Source organism: Haliotis rubra, unplaced genomic scaffold, assembly GCF_003918875.1.
Source record: "Haliotis rubra isolate DU_JTF1 unplaced genomic scaffold, ASM391887v1 Scf303, whole genome shotgun sequence".
Taxonomy (NCBI): Eukaryota; Metazoa; Mollusca; class Gastropoda; order Lepetellida; family Haliotidae; genus Haliotis; species Haliotis rubra.
In genome coordinates, this window is record NW_025766973.1 from 552,476 (window position 1) to 576,247 (window position 23,772).

Consider the following 23,772-nt stretch of genomic DNA (forward strand, 5'->3'; position numbering starts at 1 on the left):
GTTTGACGTTGCAATATTCCAGCTATATGGCGGCAGTCTGTAGATAATAGAGTCTGGACCAGACAATCCGGTGATCAACAGCATGAGTATCGATCTACGCAAATGGGATACGATGACATGTGTCAACCAAGTCGGCGAGCCTGACCTCCCGATCCCATTAGTCTCTTCTCACTACAAGCATGGGTTGCTGTAGACCAATTCTAACCCGGATCTTCACGGGTCGATACAAGTCAAAGGATATCATTCGATGACCACACAAGTCGAGAATGCTTTCAAAACCCGACGAATCTTAACTCCTAACCGATCACATTAATTTAACATTAAAGGATATGTACACGCTTTCCTAACTCTTGAGTGACCTTCACCTGAAACGTCAGTTAATCTTTTCTTTCATTACGACACAATCTAAAGTTATCAACATGTAAATCCCCAAACTGTTAATAAGAATAGGTACCATGTCATTACAAACGTCTGACAGACACATTTACGCCACAGCGTCTACATTTGATCTTAGTCAACTAAAGTGAGTGAGTTTACTTTTACGCCGCTTCTAGCAATATTCCAGCAAAATCACGGCGGGGGACACCAGAAATGGGCTTCACACATTGTACCCATGTCGGGAATAGAACCCGGGTCCTTGGCATGACGAGCGAACGCTTTAACCACTAGGCTACTCCACCGCCCCAGTCAAGTGCACATTTACTGTCGCTGTACTATAATCAGAATCATTAGATATCGTGTGTGTCATTGTGAGTGCGTGCGTTTGCGTGTGTATATGTTGGTGTGGTACAGTCATAGGACTGTCTGGTGCAAACACGAGTATTTAGGGCGAGGTGAAATAGAACTATTGCTGAATTCGTGGTTTAATAAGAGTGAGTGAGTATGGTTTTACACCGCTTTTAGCAATATCACGGCGGGGGACACCAGAAATGGGACTTCACACATTGTACCTATGTGGGGAATCGAACTTGGGTCTTCGGCGTGACGAGCGAACGTTTTAACCACCAGGCTACCCCACCGCCTGTTTAATAAGAAAGAAACCAGCGATGACACACACACACACCATCAAGTCAACAAGCTCGACGGTATATATATTTACTCGCCAATTACGTTAAGCATACGACAAGCATAAATTTCTTCTGGAGACCAATTCTATCACGAAATATCCACGAGTTGATATAATACAATTTTATGGTATATCGTGAGTATACTCAACAATTACGTAACAAGGATTGGAAAAAAATAAATGTTTATTTCGACAGGCAACATGAAAAAATAATGTCATAGTTTAATACTGAACGATACGACTTGAACAGATACGTTACAGTTATAATTGTGAAGCATAAATGGCACGTATAGCATTAACGAGTTTCATGCGTGCCAGGAATTCCGGTCTGGAACATCAAATGATTCTTTGAGTTCTTTCAGCACATTTTCTGTCACTAAACTTTACATATTGATATCGTTGTTTGAAAATAAAATTTTATCAATGACTTTTTTGGGTGAAATATTTGTCCAGGCTTATTTTTTCCTTAGACTCACAAGTAAATATCTACACCCTGTGATTTCAGATGAACAATGATGACATGGTTGTGAGTGGTTCAATAGAAAATGTAAAAGCAGGCAACGCATTGTTTGAAGTATTCTTCCAGTAAAGCATGCTTATTGCTAGTGTATGGCAATATGATAAACCAGGCGAATCTGGGATCGAACCCAAGACAATTGGCTCACCCAAGGGATACTGCTGTGCAGAGCGAACTGACAACTCGGCACTGCATATGCAGACTCTCGGGTGTCTGAATGGGTAATCGGGTCACTCATAGTTTACTAGTATCTTACTAACAAATTTTGCCCTGTAAACTCATAACATAGCTCCAGAATAATCTAATGATCTCTTTAATGAAAAAATAGATTTTCATTCACGTTATTGTTTGTTTCGGTAGAATTTCGCCTTTTCATTTTAAAACATACTAAACGTGGTGTATAATGCGTAATACAATGACAAATATCTCTGAAAGCTTCAGTTAATCTGTGATAGCTCGTGATTCGTGATGCATGTGCATTTCGTAACCATTCACTGATGAAGTGCATCACTCGTTCACTCTTCAAGGCATCAATGAAAAATGTCTCTCACGAGTTGAGATCGTTGTTGCAAAGATCATCATGCACTAAGCAGTATCAGTGTTCCAGCGTTGTCCCTATGTTTCATGCATATTGATTGACGTGTGTCGTAGCACCACGTATGTCTGTGAGTAACGCTTAGTATTGTTTCATTGAATCTCCTTGTTCATGTTCAGTTGTAAAATTGTCCACAACATGTTGGCATAGTGACAGTGGTTCTACTGTCTGTCACAAATTGATATAGTGCCCATCTGACGTTCGTATCAGCGTTCACAGTCATATGTTGAAATGGTGACCTTTATCTTGACATCTGACGTTCGTCTCAGATGTTCTAGTCAGGTGATTACTCTGATGTACTAATGTCTGTTGCACGTGAAGAAAGTGATAGTTGGGGTTTCTTCGGCGTTCACAATCCGATGTACTACTGTCTGTCACCAGTTGAGATGGTGACTTTTATAACGGGATTGAGGAAGTCGTCTTTCTCGGTTGATTCTGTCGACATGGAGGTAGGCGCCCTTTCAGACAGCTGCTTGTTCCACTGCAATGCCCTGTTCATCGCGTCTGAAGTGGAGAAAATCAGTATCAACAGTTTCACTGCATTTATTACAGGGTTTATGCTACTTCTCACATCTCGGCCTTCAGTGTACGTATTCACCTTCTCCCGCTACTTATCTTCAATAACAATCACAATTGACAATCACGCCAAACAATAACTATCAATCCCAAGCGGATTAACATAATTACCCTTAATTGGTACAGCTACACCTTGTTCAGCTTGATCTGGGCCCCGTTTCACAAAGCTCTCGTAAGCCTGAGATCTCGTAAAATTTCTCGTAGCATTCGTACCTCCTATGTTACAGTATAGGAGGTACGAATGCTACGAGAAAAGTTACGAGATCTTAGGCTTACGACAGCTTTGTGAAACGGGGCCCTGAGCTACTCTGCATATGACATGACCCGGGAGGTCAAATGGCACAAACGGCAGGTCGTGTTAACTTCATTAAATAGGGGAACAGAGAATGTTATGAAGTACACAATGCCATTTAGAAAGTGGTCAAATGTAACATATGTTATATATTTGGGATTACACTTTCTTAGTAAAGTACAGGTCCTATTCTCCAGACTCTGAGGGTGTGGGTTCGAATCCCGGATCGGACTCTACCCAACGAAAGTACTTCTGTACTTTACAAAGAAAGTGTAATAGATCTAAAATATTACGCAGAGTTATTAATGTTGCGTTCGTGCGAGTATGGTGTGGGTTCAGAACTTGTCCCGGATGGGACAGTCATATATTATCTAGTTTGGTTTACCAACGTACAAAGTTACTTACTCAATCCGATTCACTCTCGCTGTCACACTCTACACCCAGTTCAAATATCACTTTTTCTATTTCATCTTCAACTGCAATATTTCTGTCACAATAGTCCCCTAAAAGCCCGAATCAGAAACATAAAACTATCTATAGCTTCTTTTTAAAAGAAAGTTAGGAAATTGCTGACGATTTCTCAACACTGAGATGTCAAACGACAACCTTGTCTCGGCTGTTCGGACATGTTGACAATCAACTGACAAAGGTGCACCCCTTCACAATAAGACATAACCAGTTGTGACACGGTCACGCATTGCATTAGTATTCACTTGATCAGGTCAAGCTGAACAAGCTGAACAAGCTGTACTTATCCCAGTTTTGACAGTGGTCATTCTTTTCCATTCTGTTAGTCCCAGTTTTGTAACGAAACCTCACACCTCAACGGATCAGTGACCAAGACGCTGTCAAAAATGGGATACTACCTATTACAGTACAACCAGAAATTACTGAAAATTTAAAGATTGTAATTTTTATAATTTTTCACTCATTACTCACGCATTAAATGTGAATATTAGCAGAACATAACTCCAGATTCAAAGACAGGTGAACAGTTAGTATTTTGACAAGTCACCATGGGCAGCAATGCAGGCTTCAATGCGGCGGGGCATACTACTGATCAAAGAAGTTAGAAAGTCGTGGTCCATGCTGTCCCAATATCGGACCACCTCTTCTTTCATTTCAGCAATAATTGTCAGATTTTTCTTATTGAAACTTTGCCTTGGATTGAGTCCCCTAACATTTTCTATTGGATGCCTGTGAATGCTTTGAATGATGTTTTGGGTCGTTGTCCTGCTGGAAAATCCAAAACTTTCCATAGAACACGTGAGCAGATGGAAGTAAATGTCCCTCGAGAATATCTGTGTACCGCTCACTGTTCATATTCCCTTCAATTACACAGAGGGGCGTTGCCCCTAACACAGATATGCCACCCCACAAGTTAAATTTCGGTCTGTACTTTGGGCGCTGATACAAAGGTTTTCAGTTTGTTTGGTCCAGAATTTCAGTGTATTAGGAAACAGCCACACAGAACTTTCATCTGAGAAAATCACATTGTCCCAGTTAAAATTTCTATGCTGTAAGCACCAGTTCAACCTTCGCTCCTTTTGTTCAGGTTTCATGATCGGTGATGGAATTCCTCGACGTTTCTGCCAACCCATTGTATGCAGCTCAGTTCTAATTGTCTCCTTACAGACAGCCACAGTTCCTCTATCAATCATATCCAGCCATAAGTTTTCTAAACTCCTTCGTTTGTTTTTAGAAACAAGAATACCGCCGCCTCCTGTCACCGACAGTCAATTTTCTGGGCCTACCTGCGCCTCCCTGGTGCTCAATGCCATATCCATTTGCAATATATTTCAAAACACGATAAACAGTAGACAAAGTGATGCCTGTTCTACTTGAAATCACTTTAGCTGATCTGATGTCCTTGTTATAATACTCTAAAATCAACTTCTTCTCTCTAAATCATCCATACTGTCGTCTGCTTGCAAGTAAACAAAGGGGATAACTCTTCACAAACTAATGGAAAAGGATTAACGGAGTTGTCTCTCTTTAATGAAACCAAGCACTTGATAGCTGGTCAAGGTTGTTTATACTAGAAATCCAATTAAACATATTCCTAAAATTCTCAATAATTCCTGGTCATACTATATAGCAAACACCTAATTATAGCCAATACGTACAAATCACCATTGTTTAAATAGAAAATATATTAACAAGATTTAATCCTTCCAACAGTAAACCTTTCCTTTATGTGGAGCAACATTAAAACTCCAACAGTTGGTGTCTAGATTTTCACAACGTACAATTTATCGCCCCATTTTTACAAAGATTGTAGACAGTGTCATGCGACTCTTATTCAAACGTTTATTATCACAATTCTAACATTCAAGGCCTTGGTAAACCCTCCGCAAGGTTTTATGGTTTACATGACGGGGATACTTCCACATCTGATGTATTCGTGACAATACGACATCCAGACACATTACGAGCATGAGACGACGGTGTCCGGCTGTGAGGATACTACGTGGGTCACAAACGCGCTTTTCTGAGAGATGGTTTATTGGACAATTAACCTGTTAACGTGTGATCTGACTGATTATTGGTCGTTTGTTTGCAGATGACAACGGACGAGTTCTTTTAACAATATTGTCTTAGCTATTCCAACATGCACACAACTGATCCTTAGCAAACATTACAATATAATATAGACGCCGGAATATCGGCGTTGTTGTCAAATGGTTCCAATACTAAGGGAACCACTCTGTTCTTGAACACAGCCGCGGTGTTATATTCCCTGAACACTTCCATGTTGTTACGTTCACACGCAACTAGGTGCCGTTTTGGGGATTACTCTGTTCTGATAAATTCCCGAACACTTCCATGTTGTCACGTTCCAATACTTACTCTGTTCTGATATAATTCCCGAACACTTCCATGTTGTCACGTTCCAATACTTACTCTGTTCTGATAAATTCCCGAACACTTCCATGTTGTCACGTTCCAATATACATGTAATTACTCTGTTCTGATAAATTCCCTAACACTTCCATGTTGTCACGTTCCAATATACATGTAATTACTCTGTTCAGATAAATTCCCGAACACTATTCCAACATGCACACAACTGATCCTTAGCAAACATTACAATATAATATAGACTTCCATGTTGTCACGTTCCAATACTTACTCTGTTCTGATATATTCCCTAACACTTCCATGTTGTTACGTTCCAATATACTTACTCTGTTCTGATAAATTCCCGAACACTTCCATGTTGTCACGTTCCAATACTTACTCTGTTCTGATAAATTCCCGAACACTTCCATGTTGTCACGTTCCAATACTTACTCTGTTCTGATAAATTCCCGAACACTTCCATGTTGTCACGTTCCAATACTTACTCTGTTCTGATATATTCCCGAACACTTCCATGTTGTCACGTTCCAATACTTACTCTGTTCTGATATATTCCCGAACACTTCCATGTTGTCACGTTCCAATACTTACTCTGTTCTGATAAATTCCCGAAAACTTCTATGTTGTCACGTTCCAATACTTACTCTGTTCTGATAAATTCCCGAACACTTCCATGTTGTCACGTTCCAATACTTACTCTGTTCTGATATATTCCCGAACACAGCTATAGTAGCATTTCTCCGCTCTCTCGCTGTAAGCTGTTTGGGTGACGATAACGGCTGCCCGTAGGATAGCGATCGCTTCTGAGCAGTCAATTCAACACTACACAAGATCCGAGACTTCTGTCTTTCCATTGTTTCACTGTCCGGATCACCTGGAACCCTTTCAGTTACAGATGCGAGCGACTTTGCCTTCGCATTGCTAACGACAACAGCGTCCTTCCTGCTATTACGTTTCCTCATTCCATATGCTGTGTTGGGCGGAGCGGGAGGATCGAACCCAAACACCTGAGGCATAAGCATGTCTATGTTGACATCAATCTCCCTGTTTCTGACTGGGGACTTGCCCCGAACATTCAACTGTTCATTTTCAGATTTCTTCCACGCGTCTCTATGGCGACCATATGTACCATACTGTGGGTCTGGAGAATGGGACCGAGTACTATCGATTTCTGGAAGCTTATTCTGTGAGTTTCTGGTTATAAACGGTTTCTTTGCCTTCACCGACGGAATCATCTGGGGGTCAAAACTTTTCGGTCTGTTTGTATGAGTATTACTGACACGGTTTTCTCGAAACAACGAAAAGGAAGTTTTAAGGGACACAGGACGACATGACGCTATCCAGTTCACAGTTTCCTCAGATGAGGCGGAGACCGGTGGCAGACGGTCACGGTAAACAACATCCTGCAAAGTTCCCGAGTCTGTAGACGTTGTTGTCGGAGTAGACGTAGTAGAGTCTGATCTGGCCATCATGCCTGGAAGGATAAAGCCTTCCTCCACACCCTTCACCATGAGGAGATAGGCAGCTGAGGCACTGTCTACCTTCCTCTCACTGACAGAGTAAAGCAGTTCCCTTTCATTAAATCCAAAGTACTGGGAGAGGTATCTGACTATGTTAGTATCTACAGGTTCTGGTGTGACCTTGAGAACCTGGGGCTGACGCGGAACGGGTGCGCGGCCATCTTTGGTGAGCCAGGGGTGAGTTAGAAGGTCGTCCATCGTTATCCTCTTGCTTTCGAAAGGCTCGAGCAGACGACATAGAAAGTCTTTGCAACCTGCACGAACACATTAATATGTTATGAACATGTCAGTAAAGTAACATTGCTCTTAACCTTTGTAGAAATATCGATCAGTTATGTCTGACTCTTGAAATTCAATGAATTATTTACTCAGCTACGTGCACCGTAGCACGTTACAGTCTGCGACAAAGCAGGAAGATGGGACTGGGACAGAAACCATAGAATCACTTAAGATACTCTGAAAAAGTTACAGTCGTTATGGTGTACGTATAGGTGAGTGAAGTTTGTACACCGTTGTCAATACACCAATAGACTAACATATCGTCTTTGGAATGAACAGAAAAACGGTTCTTTAATTATCTTGATAAAATATATTGAAAAGAAGCCCAGACTCTTTCATCATTTTCAGACGGGCAATCTAGACTTGCCACACATTCCACACTTGCTTGGACTGTATAGGGTATATTTGTTTCAGTGTGTGTATGACGGATCAGCGAGTCAGTGTAACTGTATAGAAATATCGGACTGTTACTTTATCCAGGAGTTCAAACTAGGTGACTTTGGCAGGCAAATTGAAAAAATAGACTGATACTGAGTGTTCTTATTTGCGTAAATTCTTAAAAACAATCGGGAATGACTACTCAAAATATTTCTACTATCATGTTTTCCAGACTTGGCATTGTCTAGTCAAATCCGTAGTCTAACGTCTCTGAATTTATCTGTCAAAGTATCCCCAAGCTAAAATATAGCCTGTTTATATAAGGATCCCCATTGTCTTATTTTGTCAACAAAACGCTACTGTTGCAGATAGTTGCAGATAGTAGGCAGACATTACCTGGAGACAGACCCTCTGGAATCCGACAGCCTTGGATGATGTTGGCGTGGATCTGCTGCATAGAGGTCGGGGTGTCTGACATGAAAGGCAGTTTGCCGCACAGCATTGTGAAGACGCACACACCTCTGAAATACATGTAAAATGTGTTTTACAGATACAGTTGTACAGTTTATGCGTATATTACTATAGGACAACACTTTACAACGGGACAATCAGAAGCTTCTTATTTAACAACAACAATAACTATTTGCAAAATAACTTGAAATTAACTCTTTGCAGCCAAACTTACCCCTTTCAAACTGATCGCCTCCGTGGTGTAGTGGTTAGAGCGTCCGCCCAGAGAGCGGAAGGTCGCGGGTTCCATCCCCGACCGCGTCATACCAAAATACGTTCAAATATGGTACTTGTTGGTCCCAGTCTGGCGCTCGGCATTAATGGGTACAACAAGGACTGGTCGGCTCGGAGTCAGTATAATGTGTCTGAGTGAGGTATTCATGCTTCACTGCGGCATGGTATCTCAGTGGGCTAGCACTATAAAACCAGCTTCAGTCTGGGCTAGTACAAGCAGCCGCACATACACATACACACGCATGCACGTCGTCATATGAGCGAAATATTCTCAAGCACGACGTTAAACCCAATTTCCCCTCACCTTACCTTTCAAACTGTACCCTCGTTGACGGATTGTTAAACTTCCACTTTGCAAGGACTGACTATCTCGAGAGATTTGCTGTTCTTGTGTTCCAAATGTTTTGAGATATTTAATGACGCTCATGGCTCAGCCTTCTGTTTGTGAATGATAGATTTTCAAACTAACTTATTTAACTGTTTACTGTACACTCCAAATCTGAGGTATTAGTTGAGCCAGCAGTAAGGGTACTACAACCAATCATGTACTCTGTATAATCTCACATGCTCCATATATCTGCAGCTGGTCCGCCCTGCTTCCCCGTGAACATCTCGGGGGCGACGTAGGCCGGGGACATTCCCTGTCCAGGTTGGGAGGAACCGGGGCCGGGGTGGCTCCCCTGTCCGAAATCTGGGACACACAGTAAAAACCGGTTTTAGACTAATGATGTATAGCCATGCTATATTGATGATATATCATGATGTCTAATGACCAACCAGTTGGCATCCACGTGTCTAGTGACCATGGATTGAGGTCCTTCGGTTTTATTGATTGAACAACGAAAATACATTTTTGTGGTGTTTTTCGAGAAATAATGATGATGGTTCTTTCGAAATACACAATGTACAATTTACAACTTATATTATGATATTATATTCAGAATGAAGATGTACTGATGACATACCGCTTATTTTCAAGTTCAAATCCTTGTCCAGCAGAAAGTTGTCCAATCGAAGATCTCTGCAACATAAACATTACAGATGAATGAAGAAGCTTTCGGGTTGTTCTCAAGTTTGAGCGAGCCGGTCATTCAATTTATCTAGAATAAGGTCACTGATGTGAAAAATGAATATACGCATTAATATCGTGTATATCTATGTGTATGCTACTTGAGGTGAAAAGAGATTTGTGTCTGAGTGAGCGGTCTAATGGTAATCTATCGGCAATATTTCAGCTATCAGTTCTGTAAATAATGGAGCGTGGTCCAGACAGTCCAGTGATTGACATGATCATTTGTCTATGCAACTGGGATACAAAGATATGCGCCAACAAAACCAACGAGTCTGAACCCCGGTTCTGTTAAGTCCATTAGGCTTACTACAAGCACTGGTTCCTGAATAATTTAACGGATGGTGTGTCTTTAATTTGTACTAGTCTGCACTTATGCCGGGTCGTCAGGTTCGCTGACTTGGTTGATCCATGTCATCCTTTCCCAATTGCGTAGATCGATGCTCAAGATGCCAATCGCTGGACTGTCTGGTCCACGCTCGCCGTCAAATAGCTGGAATCTTGCTGACTCGGAGTTTAACAACAGACAAACATTCTTACCTGTGGACAATGCCAGACACGTGCATGTGGTCCACTGCCGACACAAGCTGGGAGACAAACTTCCGGGCTTCGTTCTCGTCAAGACACCGCCTATATTGTGTGAGGATGTCCTTTTAATACATGTATATGACATATGAAAATATGTAACAGGTATCCACATGGACACTTAGATCAGTAAAGCGTTTACACGACCCTTTAGGATTTGATTTAAACATATTTATTCAAGAGAATGGATTGGGTACAAGTTATGCCAACTTAGTGAAACCCTCTCCTATTTACAGTGCTTACATGCAAAAGTGAAACAAACTATATGTACAGGGATAGAAAGATATATACAAAATGATATATACAATACAATGAATACATGAATTATTTAGATCATACACATTATATCTGATCACTGAACCTTTTGGAATTTGATATATATTTTTGAACTTCTTTAAAAATGTGAATATTGTCACTATACGGAAGATCTGCACTGCCATTTAATAGTACGTCTAGGTTTGTTGGTGCTTTAATGTTACAAATTCTGCTAATATTTTGAAACATTTCCTGTCTGATAACAGAATACAAAGAACATTCCATAAAATAATGTTGAGAATTTTCACAGGTAAATTTACAATTACATTCGGGGTTCTCTATGAGACCGATCCTATATAGATCACCATTTAATCTACTATTTGAATATCTTAGCTGGGTATGAATTACATTGAGTTTTCTATTACCAAATGAGAAATATCCTGGTGCTTTTGACTTACGAGAGCTTATATGCGATTTAAAACTTTTAAGGGAAACTGATTCTCTAACATATAAAGGGAGATTATTCCAAAGTTGTGCAGATGATGGGAAAAATGATTGACTGTAGAGATTTGTGCGGGAATAGTACAGGGAAAGATCACGAATGTTTCTAAGATTATAATTTGTCCTAGATTCAACAGTTTGCGGCATAAGATCACAAAGGTAGGATGGAGCATTTTTGTTGTATACATTATAGAATAAAGACAGTTTACGACATCTTCTTCTTTCTTTTAACATTTGCCAACCTGTTTCATATATCAGAGTATCTCTAGTGGCATATTTTGGTAAACCAGTAACTATCCTGGCGGCCTCAAACTGAACTTTTTCAATTTTATCGGTTAAATCTACCGAACAACCATCCCACAATTCACAAGCATATTCAAGATGTGGTCTTATGAATACAATATAAATCTTATTAAGAGTGTCTCTGTTTAACATAAACTTTAATTTTCTCATTGATGAAACCATCAAGGACGTTGTTTTACAATGTTATCAATATGTGTGTTCCATTTACAATCAGAAGAAAATGTTACTCCAAGATGTTTATGAGATTTTTCCAAACGTACACACTGAGTTTCAAATTCTAAATTTAGAATTGTATTATTATTCTTAAGACTGAAAAGTATAGCTTCTGTTTTGTTGGGATTGTATATCACAAGCCAACGTTTTGCCCAGCACGATAAATATTGTAGGTTCTTATTGAGTGTCTCTTGCATAAGCCTGTGATTGATAGATGAAAATCCCATTGATGTATCATCTGCGAACAAGCGTGCAGCACAATCTAGTTCATCGGCAATATCATTAACATATACTATAAACAGAAAGGGGCCCAGGACTGATCCCTGGGGTACCCCGGCTGCAAGAGATTTGGGATTTGATAATGAACCATTTAAAACACCTTTTGAGTCCTGCCACTGATGTAACAGTGTATCCATTTAAGTAATTCTTCACCTATACCGTAGCTTATTAATTTATGCCGTAATCCTCGGTGCCACACTCTGTCAAAGGCCTTTGAAACATCACAAAACACCATGCAATAGTCTTCACGTCTATCTAGAGCTGAGCAAATATTGTTATGAAGTTCTATTAACTGATGAGTCGTAGAATGGCCTACTTGAAATCCGGACTGATATTTGTATAACAATCTATTGTCCAGAAAATAATTAGACATATGCTTCATGACAACTCTTTCAAAGATTTTTCCTAAACAACTGATTAAAGAAATGGGTCGGTAATTACTACAACTAGATTTATCTCCTTTTTATAAAGCGGCATGACATGAGCTTATCGTAACTCCCACACTTTAACACAGACTTACGACAGTCGTAGCGCTACGATCGCTTTGAGGAACGGGGCCTTTGGTCCCGATCCACAAAGTGTTCGTAAAGTTACGACCTGTCGTAACTCTATAATTCATCATTAGCATACGAATGTCGTAGCGCTACGAACGCTTTGTGGATCGGGACCCTGGATCCGACCAGCCTGCCAAAGAGTTCACTTAATAGAACACTCTGATTTTGTCGAGATACGGTATCGACGCTTGCTCATGATATCAATCATAGGTCTGCCGTTACAGCGGTGGCATTATGATGTGTGCGGCTTTAACCAACCAACAAACGGCTCTGCTGAAGAATAGTGTATATTTGCCCAGTACTTCAACAGTAATTAAAGATAACAGTAATTAAGCTATAAAGACAACTGAGTGTTCTAACTGAAGTGAGCGGTGGTGTAGCCCAGTGGTTATAGCGTTCGCTCGCCACGCAGAAAACACGGGTTTGATTCCCCACATGAGTACAATGTGTGAAGCCCATTTCTTGTATCCCCCACAGTGATATTGCTGGAATATTGCTAAAAACGGCGTAAAACTAAAACTCACTCACCGTCATTGAAGTATAGCTGCACACACAAACACACTGGTGTCAATACCACAATCAAGAGCACCGTTGACATTGTTTGATCGGCAAGTTACCTTTAGCTTGATAACCATGTAAGAATCTACATTCCCCTACTGCGTTTTGCATGTATTACTATCTTGGCTGCTGCTAATTAATATTCAAACTTCCAAAATACCATACGACACTAAACATATTTTACAGAAGGCTGGCGCTCAGAATAATTACATATTTATTAGACTACATAATCACATTTTTTTCATTTCAGTATGAAAATATACATGGCAAAGAGAATAGCAGGTGTAAGATGATGTTCATTAACTCCGGCTGCGATAACCCTGGCCGTGTCCCACGACCTTTACCATAAAGACATTACACTGTCTCCTATATATATATATATATTACTTCTTGTACACACAAAAGACCATGATCATACCCACGCTGCTTGTGTCGATCTACGAGTAATAATACCTCTCTACAAATGGAAGAAAAGTAACAAAGAAAATAGTATGGGATTACCGCCAAAGACGGTCTCCGTGGGGTGGCGATATTTAACCACATTTGGTCATTTCCAAACCTTATCAATCATTATTTTCATAAGCACCGACAGGCTTTTATAATGAGAAAGAGTCCAGCTTGATTTACACAAATCCCAGACACTGCGTCTTAGCATACAGATCGTTATTACAACTTTCCCATTCGGTATGTGTTGAGTATGTAACGTGACCCCACCCCTGTGTTGTATTTGTCAGGATTATATTGAAACTGTTTGGAATTACCTGTCTAGAATAGGCTTTCAGTGAAAATGTCATAGCAGTCTGTTGGTGTGAGGCTGCATAAATACTCACAGTTGGTTTATTCCTAGTTTACAAGTAACCTCAAACATCCGAGTACAAGGCGACAAAGCACAGTGTCGCCATGATTTGTCAGGCTGCTCCAAAGCATTGGCCTCATTGTATGGTTAAAAGGTTGTTACAACGTTTCACGATCACCGCCTCTAGTTTTTGAATGGTGGTCTCTCGTCAACTGTATTTATATTCAATGCAGCAGGCATATAAATATACTGTACATAAGGTATTAAAAGTGAGTTCGTATGGTTTTATGCCGTTTTAGGAATTATATTCCAGCAACATCACACCAGAAATGGGTTTCACACATCGGACACGTGTGTGGAATTCGAACCCGGATCTTCGGCGTGTTGAGGGAATGCTTTAACTATTAGGCTACCCCACCGCCCCAAGTATTAACATGAACACCAAGCGTCTTTGGGTCTTTGAGTTGGTTATAAGTTACGGGACATTCACGTTTAGATTTTCCAAATCATAATCATGTTTTCTCCAAGTAGGGGGCGGTGGGGTAGCCTAATGGTTAAAGCATTGGCTCGTCACGCCGAAGACCCGGGTTCGAATCCCCACATGGGCACAATGTGTGAAGCCGATTTCTGGTGTCCCCCGCCGTGATGTTGCTGGAATATTGCTAAAAGTAAAAGCGGCGTAAAACCAAACTCAGTCAGTCAGTCCAAGTAGAATTATACCCTTGATTATATTCAGAATCATTTCCACAGACAAATGTCTTGCTTAGATACGAGAGATATCAACATACCTCTTATAAACTCAAATAAATTATTGAATATAGACAGGAATCAGGTGAATCTCAAATGTACGATTTTGGAATAAATATTTCAAAACATTTTCCAGTTCTCTCGTAATCCAAGATTGTAACCAATCGTTTGTCGTCTTGGTACGCGTATATTACGAGACACCCGCCTATACCCGGCAGACAGGGAAACGGTAGCAAATAAGGGTGCAGACACTGACAGTCCGACTAGTTTGTCAAAACCGCAAACCCCATTTCAAAAATACTCTCCATTTCTAATCAAGCAAACAATCCTGCAACCAGCATGAAGGCTTCAATTAGTGTTTTTCAGTGAGGGCGGTATTATGTGAAACTTACGTGCCCATAAGCCGTAATGCAATCAAACGTAGGCCATACATTCTGTACCATTCGCTGTGAAAAGCTTGCACCTTACTTTGACTGAACTGCATGCACTTCCAAGTACCCGACAATACTTGGTTGTCACTGAAACACGTGATCACACCCCACTACAATGTATGTATCCTGTCCACCTGTATAAGGCCGCTATACAATCTGCACTGCCAACATAATAGATGTCTGTGCAGTGTGAGATATAGTGCGTGTTATTAACAAGACGCCGGGTACCTTGGTGCGGGGTATTAGTCCTTCTGAGTGAGTGAGGAAGGCTTTACGCCCCCTTTAGCAATATTCCAGCAATATCACGACGGGGACACCATAATGGATTTCACCCATTTAACCATTGAGAGGAGTACAAACCGTGACCTGCGAACACTGTAACTACCAGGCTACCCACCGTCCCATCCTGCTGAATAGACGCGTATATGGGATGGACTGTTTTTAAGATCCATATTGCCATTTGCGAGCATGGTATAGATAATACATATAACAGTATTGATTCTAGAAAAGTGAATCTCCAAACCTCACGGCAAGCATAATGAGAAAAATATACACTCGGAAAACAATGTGTAACGCCAGCCTGATTTCAGCCCACCAACAGGCGAACATTTCAGGCAGGCAGACTGTTATTGATTGTGATGTATAGGAGACGATTTGCCCTTAAATGTGTTTCACAAGCTGGAGTGTTCTTGACAGAGCAGCTGGCAGGTGACCGGTAATCACACAGGCTACTTCGGGTATAAATCCTCCAACGCCAGGTCGAAAATCGTTTGGAGTTTAATTATGCAAAGTAGACTGTTTACTGAGAGTTTGTAAAGATGTTTGATAGTCGTATAACAGACCATCTCCTCCTATAGTGAGGAAATATATTATATTTCATATTCTATTTACTGACGAAAGACTAAAGAAAACAACCATGGATTAAACGACCACATCTATGTCAACAGTGCTTTTCGTATTTACAGCTTGTCTCTAGCCACGATCAGAAACTCACACCAGTACAACAATGTGTGAACTTATATTGTACTTTTCTCATGTACCGCCATTGGTGGGTTCTTCTGAGAATAAACAAACAAACTGTTTGTAAACTGTGCAGGAGCACGTTGGAGGGAAATGAATATGTTGTGACGCAATCAGGGAGCTATGTGTTATATTGCCCAGCTGTTTGATAAATGACCTCCAAGGAGCGTGACAAGAGTATTTCAGCAGAAGTACTCAGTAATTGAAAAGTGCTAGTCTTATGGAAAATAGCATCAAAGTTCTTGAAACGTTTCCATTAAAGTATTTGATTTCAAAGCTGCGTCTAATATCACATTACGACTCAGGTAGTGTTGACATAGCACTGACCTAATTAGCCTGAATGTTGGCGGAAGCATAAATCACATACTATTCAATAACCAACACACAGCCCCCTCTGACGTGACAATTAATCGAGTGAATAACGGAGCAATACGGAGATCAAGGAAATTACAACAGTGTGGGGGTCTCGGTATGAGGAATATGTAGGAGAAGGCAAATGGTGTATTGAGGAAGGTTTAATCAAGACGAATTGTTAAAAATGACTGAGTGAGGGAGTTGGGGGTTTTCACTACATATCAGTGGCGAGAACCCTCAGTAATACAGATATTAAATGTGACCACACACGGACTGTGTAAATGTAGTGTAGGTACTGTGTGTTTTTTGTATTACAAATCCGGGGTTCAAACCCGTCATTGGGCCACTCATACCTTATCCAGTCATGTGTTGGGAAATGCAGAATTGGTTGGAAAGGAAGGTTCTACAGTGTACGACAGTAACCATTTGGTCTGTAGTATAGACCCTTAGAGATAGATGGTGTGGTAGCCTAGTGGTTAAGCGTTCACGGTCACGCCGAAGACCTAGGTTCCATTCCCCAAATGGGCGCAACGTGTGAGGACCATTTCTGGTGCCCCAGCCGGGATATTGCTGGAATATTTCTAAATGGGAGGCCAAACCCGACGCACTGACGGAGCGTTTAGCGCAGGCGCAACAGACCCAGGGAACCAGGTTGGGCCAAACCATACTCATTCACTCCTTACAGAGAAGAGGTGCCTTTTAGGTTTTCTAGATGTTTATTACTACACATGACACCATTTAATGCAAGTGTGGCCTGTCATCAGCCAACTTTTAGTTAGACATACTGTTGGGGTGATCCCGACAGTAAGGAATAGTTATTGTACACATTATTCAGTGTGCTCTCGGTCGAAATATTTAACTGGATATGGACAAAACTTCAGCACGTCCATATAGCTAGCTGGAAACAGTCTATTAATTTTATTCCCGCGATACAATTTTCAATTGGGAAAGAGATAAACATACTTCCCTGTCACGCCCCAATCAGGCATTATATCCCGTAGCCACCCTAATGTCACATGGCAATACCAAGATATAGAACGAGGGACACATAGTAGGGGAAGGGACAAAGAACCATCCGATTCTCTCATGCTCTGACAGATAAACTATATCGGGACGTCCCCCCTTCATACCACATAACATCGTCCAAACAGCGCCCTGTTTTCATGTTTCTTGCGAAAACATACACTTTCAATCTTTAAGTGGCATTTTAGGGGCTGTTGTATCAATGAGTTGAGTTTAATGGATTTGTTCTTTCAATGCAATGTTTCTGTATAGAGGTTGGTACCTTTATCAGAAAGGTGATTGATGAAAGTTCCAGCATCTGATCTGAAATGTCGTATTGAATGATCGATGACGTTGAAATCCCCATGCCAACTATGTCTTCACCAATAAAACAATCTGTCAATAACGCTAGCCGATTACGCGTGTTGCACATTGTCAGATTTGTATTTACTAGTTCAGACAACCACAAATCAGGAACACCCCTTTCACTAGCACATTATGGAATCCTAGAAGGGACATTGTCGCGGTGTCGCACTTCGGTTAGCTGTGACACATTTTGCTTCTTTTGTAAGGGCAACCATTCTAGGATTCCATAGCAAGTTGATGCAGTTTCCGTTATAATGGGGTTTGTTTGTTTGTTGTTTAATGCCGCGGTCTGTAAATAATCGAGTCTGGACCAGGCAACCCACTGATCAACAGCATGAGCATCGATCTACGCAATTGGGAAACGATGATATGTGTCAACCCAGTCAGTGAGCCTGACCACCCACTTTTTACTACAAGCATGGGTTACTGAAGATCAATTCTAACCCGGATCTTCACGGGTATGAAGAATGCAATCTAGTTAATTATGTACCGGGGAACATAGTACAGTAGTTGATGCTCTGTCAAGTCATGTTTTGAAAGTTGTTCTTAATTCTGACAACAGGATTTGTGATCAAGGAACGAAAGGCCATCAGCTACGATCGATCGCAGATTGGGAATATGGATGAAACGCCATTAAGTTTTGATATGCCTGAATCAAAGTCAGCAAGCCTGACCAGCGAGCCTCCCGTCAGTCGTCTCTTACGACAAGCATGACTTGCTGAAGACTAGCATGGTTTGCTGAAGACCAATTCTAATCCGAATCTTCACGGTCCGTTGTGATGGGGACTCGTATACGTTGAGATCGCACATGTGTGCCCACGTTACTACCAACAGCATGGAAGATGATACATTTCTACACCTTAATTCAAGAACACAAAACATTTCATCACGGTCAACGTAATTGGAAATTAATGACATAGCAACTAATGTTAATTAAGCTTAGCAGTTGTGTCGTACTAAAAGCATATACCGATTAAAGATACATAACCAATTACAAGAACGACCAGATCGTAATTATAAACATGCTGGCGAAACCTTCCCACACCTAACAATAAAATATTTATAAGCTCTGAAGCTTGGGTAGAAGATATAAGGTAAACGACTATTGGGATGAGTCATAAAGTGTATGCTACACGCACTTAGTTGCTTCTGATCAATCATTAAACAGATCACATATTAGTAACCAGGTGGGACAAATTAGCACTGTTGCTATAGAAACATAAACAATAGGGCGCATGCGGTACATATGGACAGTGCGTCTACCTAAAGCATCATGGGTGGGGATATCAGTAGGGGAAGAAAATAAATGTCTACCTCCTGGACATGTAAGCATTGGTGTGTGTGTGTGTGTGTGTATGTGTGTGTGTGTGTGTGTGTGCGTGCGTGCGTGCGTGCGTATGCGTGCGTACGTGAGTGTGTTATTGCTGTCATTTATTTATCGAATCGGAAAAAAGATATATTCTCGTGAATTAATTATTCATCGAATTTTAGCAAATGATCTTTCTGATGAGACGACCGAATTGAAATTTGCTTTTGATAATACATAAACATGGCGACGACCATCTATGAGTGTAGACAGCGTCCATCCTGTACGTACGGTGTACCAGGTAATTGGTTTACAGTCATTACCAACTGTGTCAAACCGAAAGACGTTCCTGTAGAAATCACACACAGGTGAAACAGGTACGTGTTAACAAAGGTAGATGTTTACATAAAAATTGAAAGCAATAAAAACTTCGATAGGATATTGAACATATACAGGACATGTCTGATGACAAAACACAAAGTTGTTATACACACTTCTCTCTGTGTTACAATCGCTTTCATTAGTTTTGGATTCTTATTCCAAAATATAGTAGTTCAATGTACAAGTAGTATGGGATGTGTTTCCTAAATGTGTCTGTTGTTTAACGCCGCAAGAACAATGATCCAGTCATATGACGACGGTTTGTGAGTGAGTGAGTTGGTGTTTACGCCGCTTTTAGCAATATTCCAGCAATATCACGGCGGGGGACACCAGAAATGGGCTTCACATATTGTACCCATGTGGAGAATCGAACCCGGGCTTTCGGCGTGACGAGCGAACACTTTAACCACTAGGCTACCCCACCGCCCCTCGACGGTTTGTAAATATTTCAATCTTGACCATAACATTAGTTGCTTGATATCGAGGGCAACGATCAACACCCTTGGGACACGATTTACCCATCTGCCATTTTGGTACATATTTATGTCATGTATACGTTCACATGTTATACTTGCAGTCTTTTTTAACCACCGGTGCTGTTTCAAAAGAATAACTTGCATTGTTCTCTCATTACAGAATTAAACAAGTCACCAAGCCTTACCAATCGATCAGTTAAGTCGCTTCCTACGTCAAACATAGGTTTTGGTGGACATATTCATACACACATTTTTGACTTGGTGTTCTTGGTCCCGAACCACAAAACGTTCGTTGCGCTACTACATTCGTAAGCCTATGATAGATAACTGAGTTACGACAGGCCGTAACCTTACGAACTATTTGTGGATCGGGGCCCCGTTCCTCAAAGCGATCGTAGCGCTACGACAGTCGTAACTCCCATACTTTAACATAGACTTACGACTGTAGTGGCGCTACGATCGCTTTGAGGAACGGGGCCCGAGGCAGTACTTATTTACCAAGGTTCTTCTATCTTATTTCAGGAATGATTTGTTGCATTGATTTATTTAACATTTGATAGTAAGTTTTATTATAATAAAATTATTAAAGCAACAATTCACTAATCAGATCAGATCTGCTATATACCGTATACGCCACAAATTATGCACTAGCTTTGATTACGAAAGTTTCTTCGCATTATCTCTGATACCAACGACTTCTATAGTCAATCAACTTAAAGACCCACTTAACAATGATTTACCCTTTATTGGACTAGGGTCAATCGCTGGGTTAATGTCAAGACAGCAATAAACGTGAGAGAGGCAATCGAATTTGGGCCCTGGAATAGTTATTGCGTAAAGATCTCACACTGACAACCTACAAGTGCTACTTGCACAAGGCCAGTCATGGGAACAGTTTTTACTATGGCTATTGACGGTGCTAGTAAAGTCGTAAATCATCTTAAAGTGTACTTTCAGCCTTCGAAGGGGAGAAAGAACAGTAAATAACAGTCTAGAATGAATAGTCAGGTGATATCGCGCAATATTGCACGACTTGAGAATACGTTGACATACCACCCCCTAACCCTTCATGCTAATTGACAGATAACATGTCTCAAACTGAATTGACTTTTCCAATAATTTTAACCAGATATATTTTGTAAGATAAAAGTCTGTTTATATTAGCTATGGGATAAGTGGTCATTCAGTTTCTAAAACAAACCGTTTCAGTTCAGTATCACTGCTGAGACAAAGCAATAGAGAATATTACCATGAATACACAAAGCAAACTATTCGATATTCACATCGTCAAGGACCCTTTATGAAATGGCTCTGAATGATCTAATTACCGGTAATGAAATTGATAATTATAACCGTTATATTTGATAAGTTAATAAAAGCAGCATTTGAAAATATATTTCAATATCACGAATGGTTAAAGTTTCTGAAAATTACAAGTGTGATAAATGTAAGCTATTTGTTGATTATGGTGTCCGAAATTAACCAGATCTAACCAGAATGATAACATTTTAATGGAAATTTGTCCAATCGATTTGAGATCGAAGGCCGATGTCAGTGAGTTGGGTTTCACGCCGCTTTTAGAAATAGTTCATCAATATCACGGTCGGGGACATAGAAATGGGCTCCACTTATTGTGCCCATGTGGGGAATCGAACCCGGGCCTTCGCCGTGATGAGCGAACGCTTTAACCACTAGGCTACCCCACCACTAATAAACGTAGACTGAGCTATTCTTAACCATCACCTGGTTACACAATAAATTACATTCAACACGTTCAAAGTGAAATAATTGAAATACCAAAGTATATACAGAAACAAGGGTCACGTTCTGACGTAACGAATCCATTTCTATACAATCGACCAGCTGGTGTAAGCATGCATTAATATCAAACCGCTGCCGCGATGTGAAAAACGATTTTAATATACTGCAGTGCTATCAGAGTTCAAACAATATATTAACGTTCCTATTTATCTATGAGCCCTCGATTAATCCATTCAAGATATCTTACCAAACTAATCGTGCTGTCATATCAGTTAAAGGCAGGTTGTCAACACAGTTATGTAAGAATGAACACGCTGTGCGTATACGTCCTGAATGTCCCTGTGCAGGCGAGGCACCTTGAGTTATCCACTATTTCACCCGTACACAGGATAATTACAGGCACTGGTTATATAGTACATATACTCCTTCGTGTTCAACAAAACAAATCGAATTGTGTTACTAACAGCATAATGTTTGTTCGCGGAAATTGACAATCGACAATAGAATTACATGGTCATTTACATTGAACCATACCAATTACACGTGGACCAAATCGAAAGATTCTCCGCGGGCGAAAGCCATCAAGCCATTCTAAACGCTATTTGGCTTCACATTACCCTTCACTAAAATAGGGTGGTTTCGTTTTATCTTTATCAACATGTGAGCGTACATGTTATGCACTGTTTGGGTCCACAACTATGTGTGATACTTCTGTATGGGGCGGTGGGGTAGCCTAGTTGTTAAAGCGTTCGCTCGTCTCGCCTAAGACCTGGGTTCGATTCCCAACGAGTAGGCTACAATGTGTGAAGCCCATTAGTTGTGTCCTCGACCCGTGATATTGCTAAAAGCGGTAGAAAACTATACTCACTAACTAAGAGTAACTGTGCCTTACGTGAAGATGAAATAACAGGTGGCATGATATAAACCTATTGCATGTCTCTGACAAGAAAGTCAGCATTCTCTTCATATTCCTTTACTGATCTGGGATTTGAAAACCATATTTTCATTGAACCACACTGAAACAAGTTCCGTCTTAGAAGTTATTTCACATACTGACATGTATTTTTCACTCGAGTGTTTTTCATGGCGTTTCATCACTGGATTTGCGGTTATAAGTTCGGATCCTTCATTAAAAAATACATTTTTATTCTCCAACCGTGACTCAAAACGTCAAGATCGGATAAAATTTGTACCTAACCGATACAATATATAAAGCAATACAACAATATTGCTTTCTCTCATACAATAAAGTACACACCTCTCAGCATTTTGAATTAATTTAAAAGCACCATATTTAATTCTTCGATAATATATTTGTCATGTTTGTCAATGCAGCACTCAGCGATATTTCAGCTATATTGCAGCGGTCTGTTAAAAGACCTCCTAATTCTGACCAGTCGATCCAATGATTGACATCATGAGCATTGATGGGCATTGCATGGGCAACTCAGATTCAGGAGCATACCTCTAACCCTATCTTTGTCGCTGAAGACCCGATTATCCACTCAGCTGACCATTACGAAAAACATAAACTGGACAAAATAAGTTAGGGATATTGGTATTTTTATGATTGATATTTTATCAGTGTGTCAATGAATAAATAGATCATTATTCATAATTTCAAAATGTACATATATCCCTAACTATTTGTGTCCAGTATATGTTGTTTGAGAGCTATATTAACATACCTTGATTTCCAAGGCATGTCTCGGATAATAGGCAACATTTATTTCATCAGACTGAACACCAAATTTTGACAAATCAGTCACACTTGAGATAATCTTACGGCAATATCTATATACTTGGGAAAGTATACACCAAACACAACAGGATATCATAGAACAAGCGTATATATACCTTAACAAGAAAATGCATGTCAACGTGACAAAATGAAAAGGACCCGGCTTAAAGCTTAGTACATACCCTTTCATGTGCAATGTTGTGGGTCCCGAGCCTGACTGTTGTGTATCGCCCTTCTCCGATCTT

The 23,772-nt window shown here is 40.5% G+C and overlaps 1 protein-coding gene across 1 annotated transcript; it reads right to left on the reverse strand.

Moving 5' to 3' along the window:
- Window positions 1–1,232: 1,232 nt before the first annotated feature.
- Window positions 1,233–10,542, reverse strand: LOC124282791 (carbon catabolite-derepressing protein kinase-like). The gene is made up of 6 exons (XM_046718824.1): window positions 10,439–10,542; window positions 9,795–9,850; window positions 9,394–9,520; window positions 8,482–8,606; window positions 6,606–7,682; window positions 1,233–2,682 (listed from the first exon to the last, which is right to left on the reverse strand). Exons 1-6 carry the CDS (start codon window positions 10,462–10,464, stop codon window positions 2,543–2,545), a joined length of 1,551 nt encoding a protein of 516 aa, XP_046574780.1. The 5' UTR covers window positions 10,465–10,542; the 3' UTR covers window positions 1,233–2,542.
- Window positions 10,543–23,772: the final 13,230 nt, after the last annotated feature.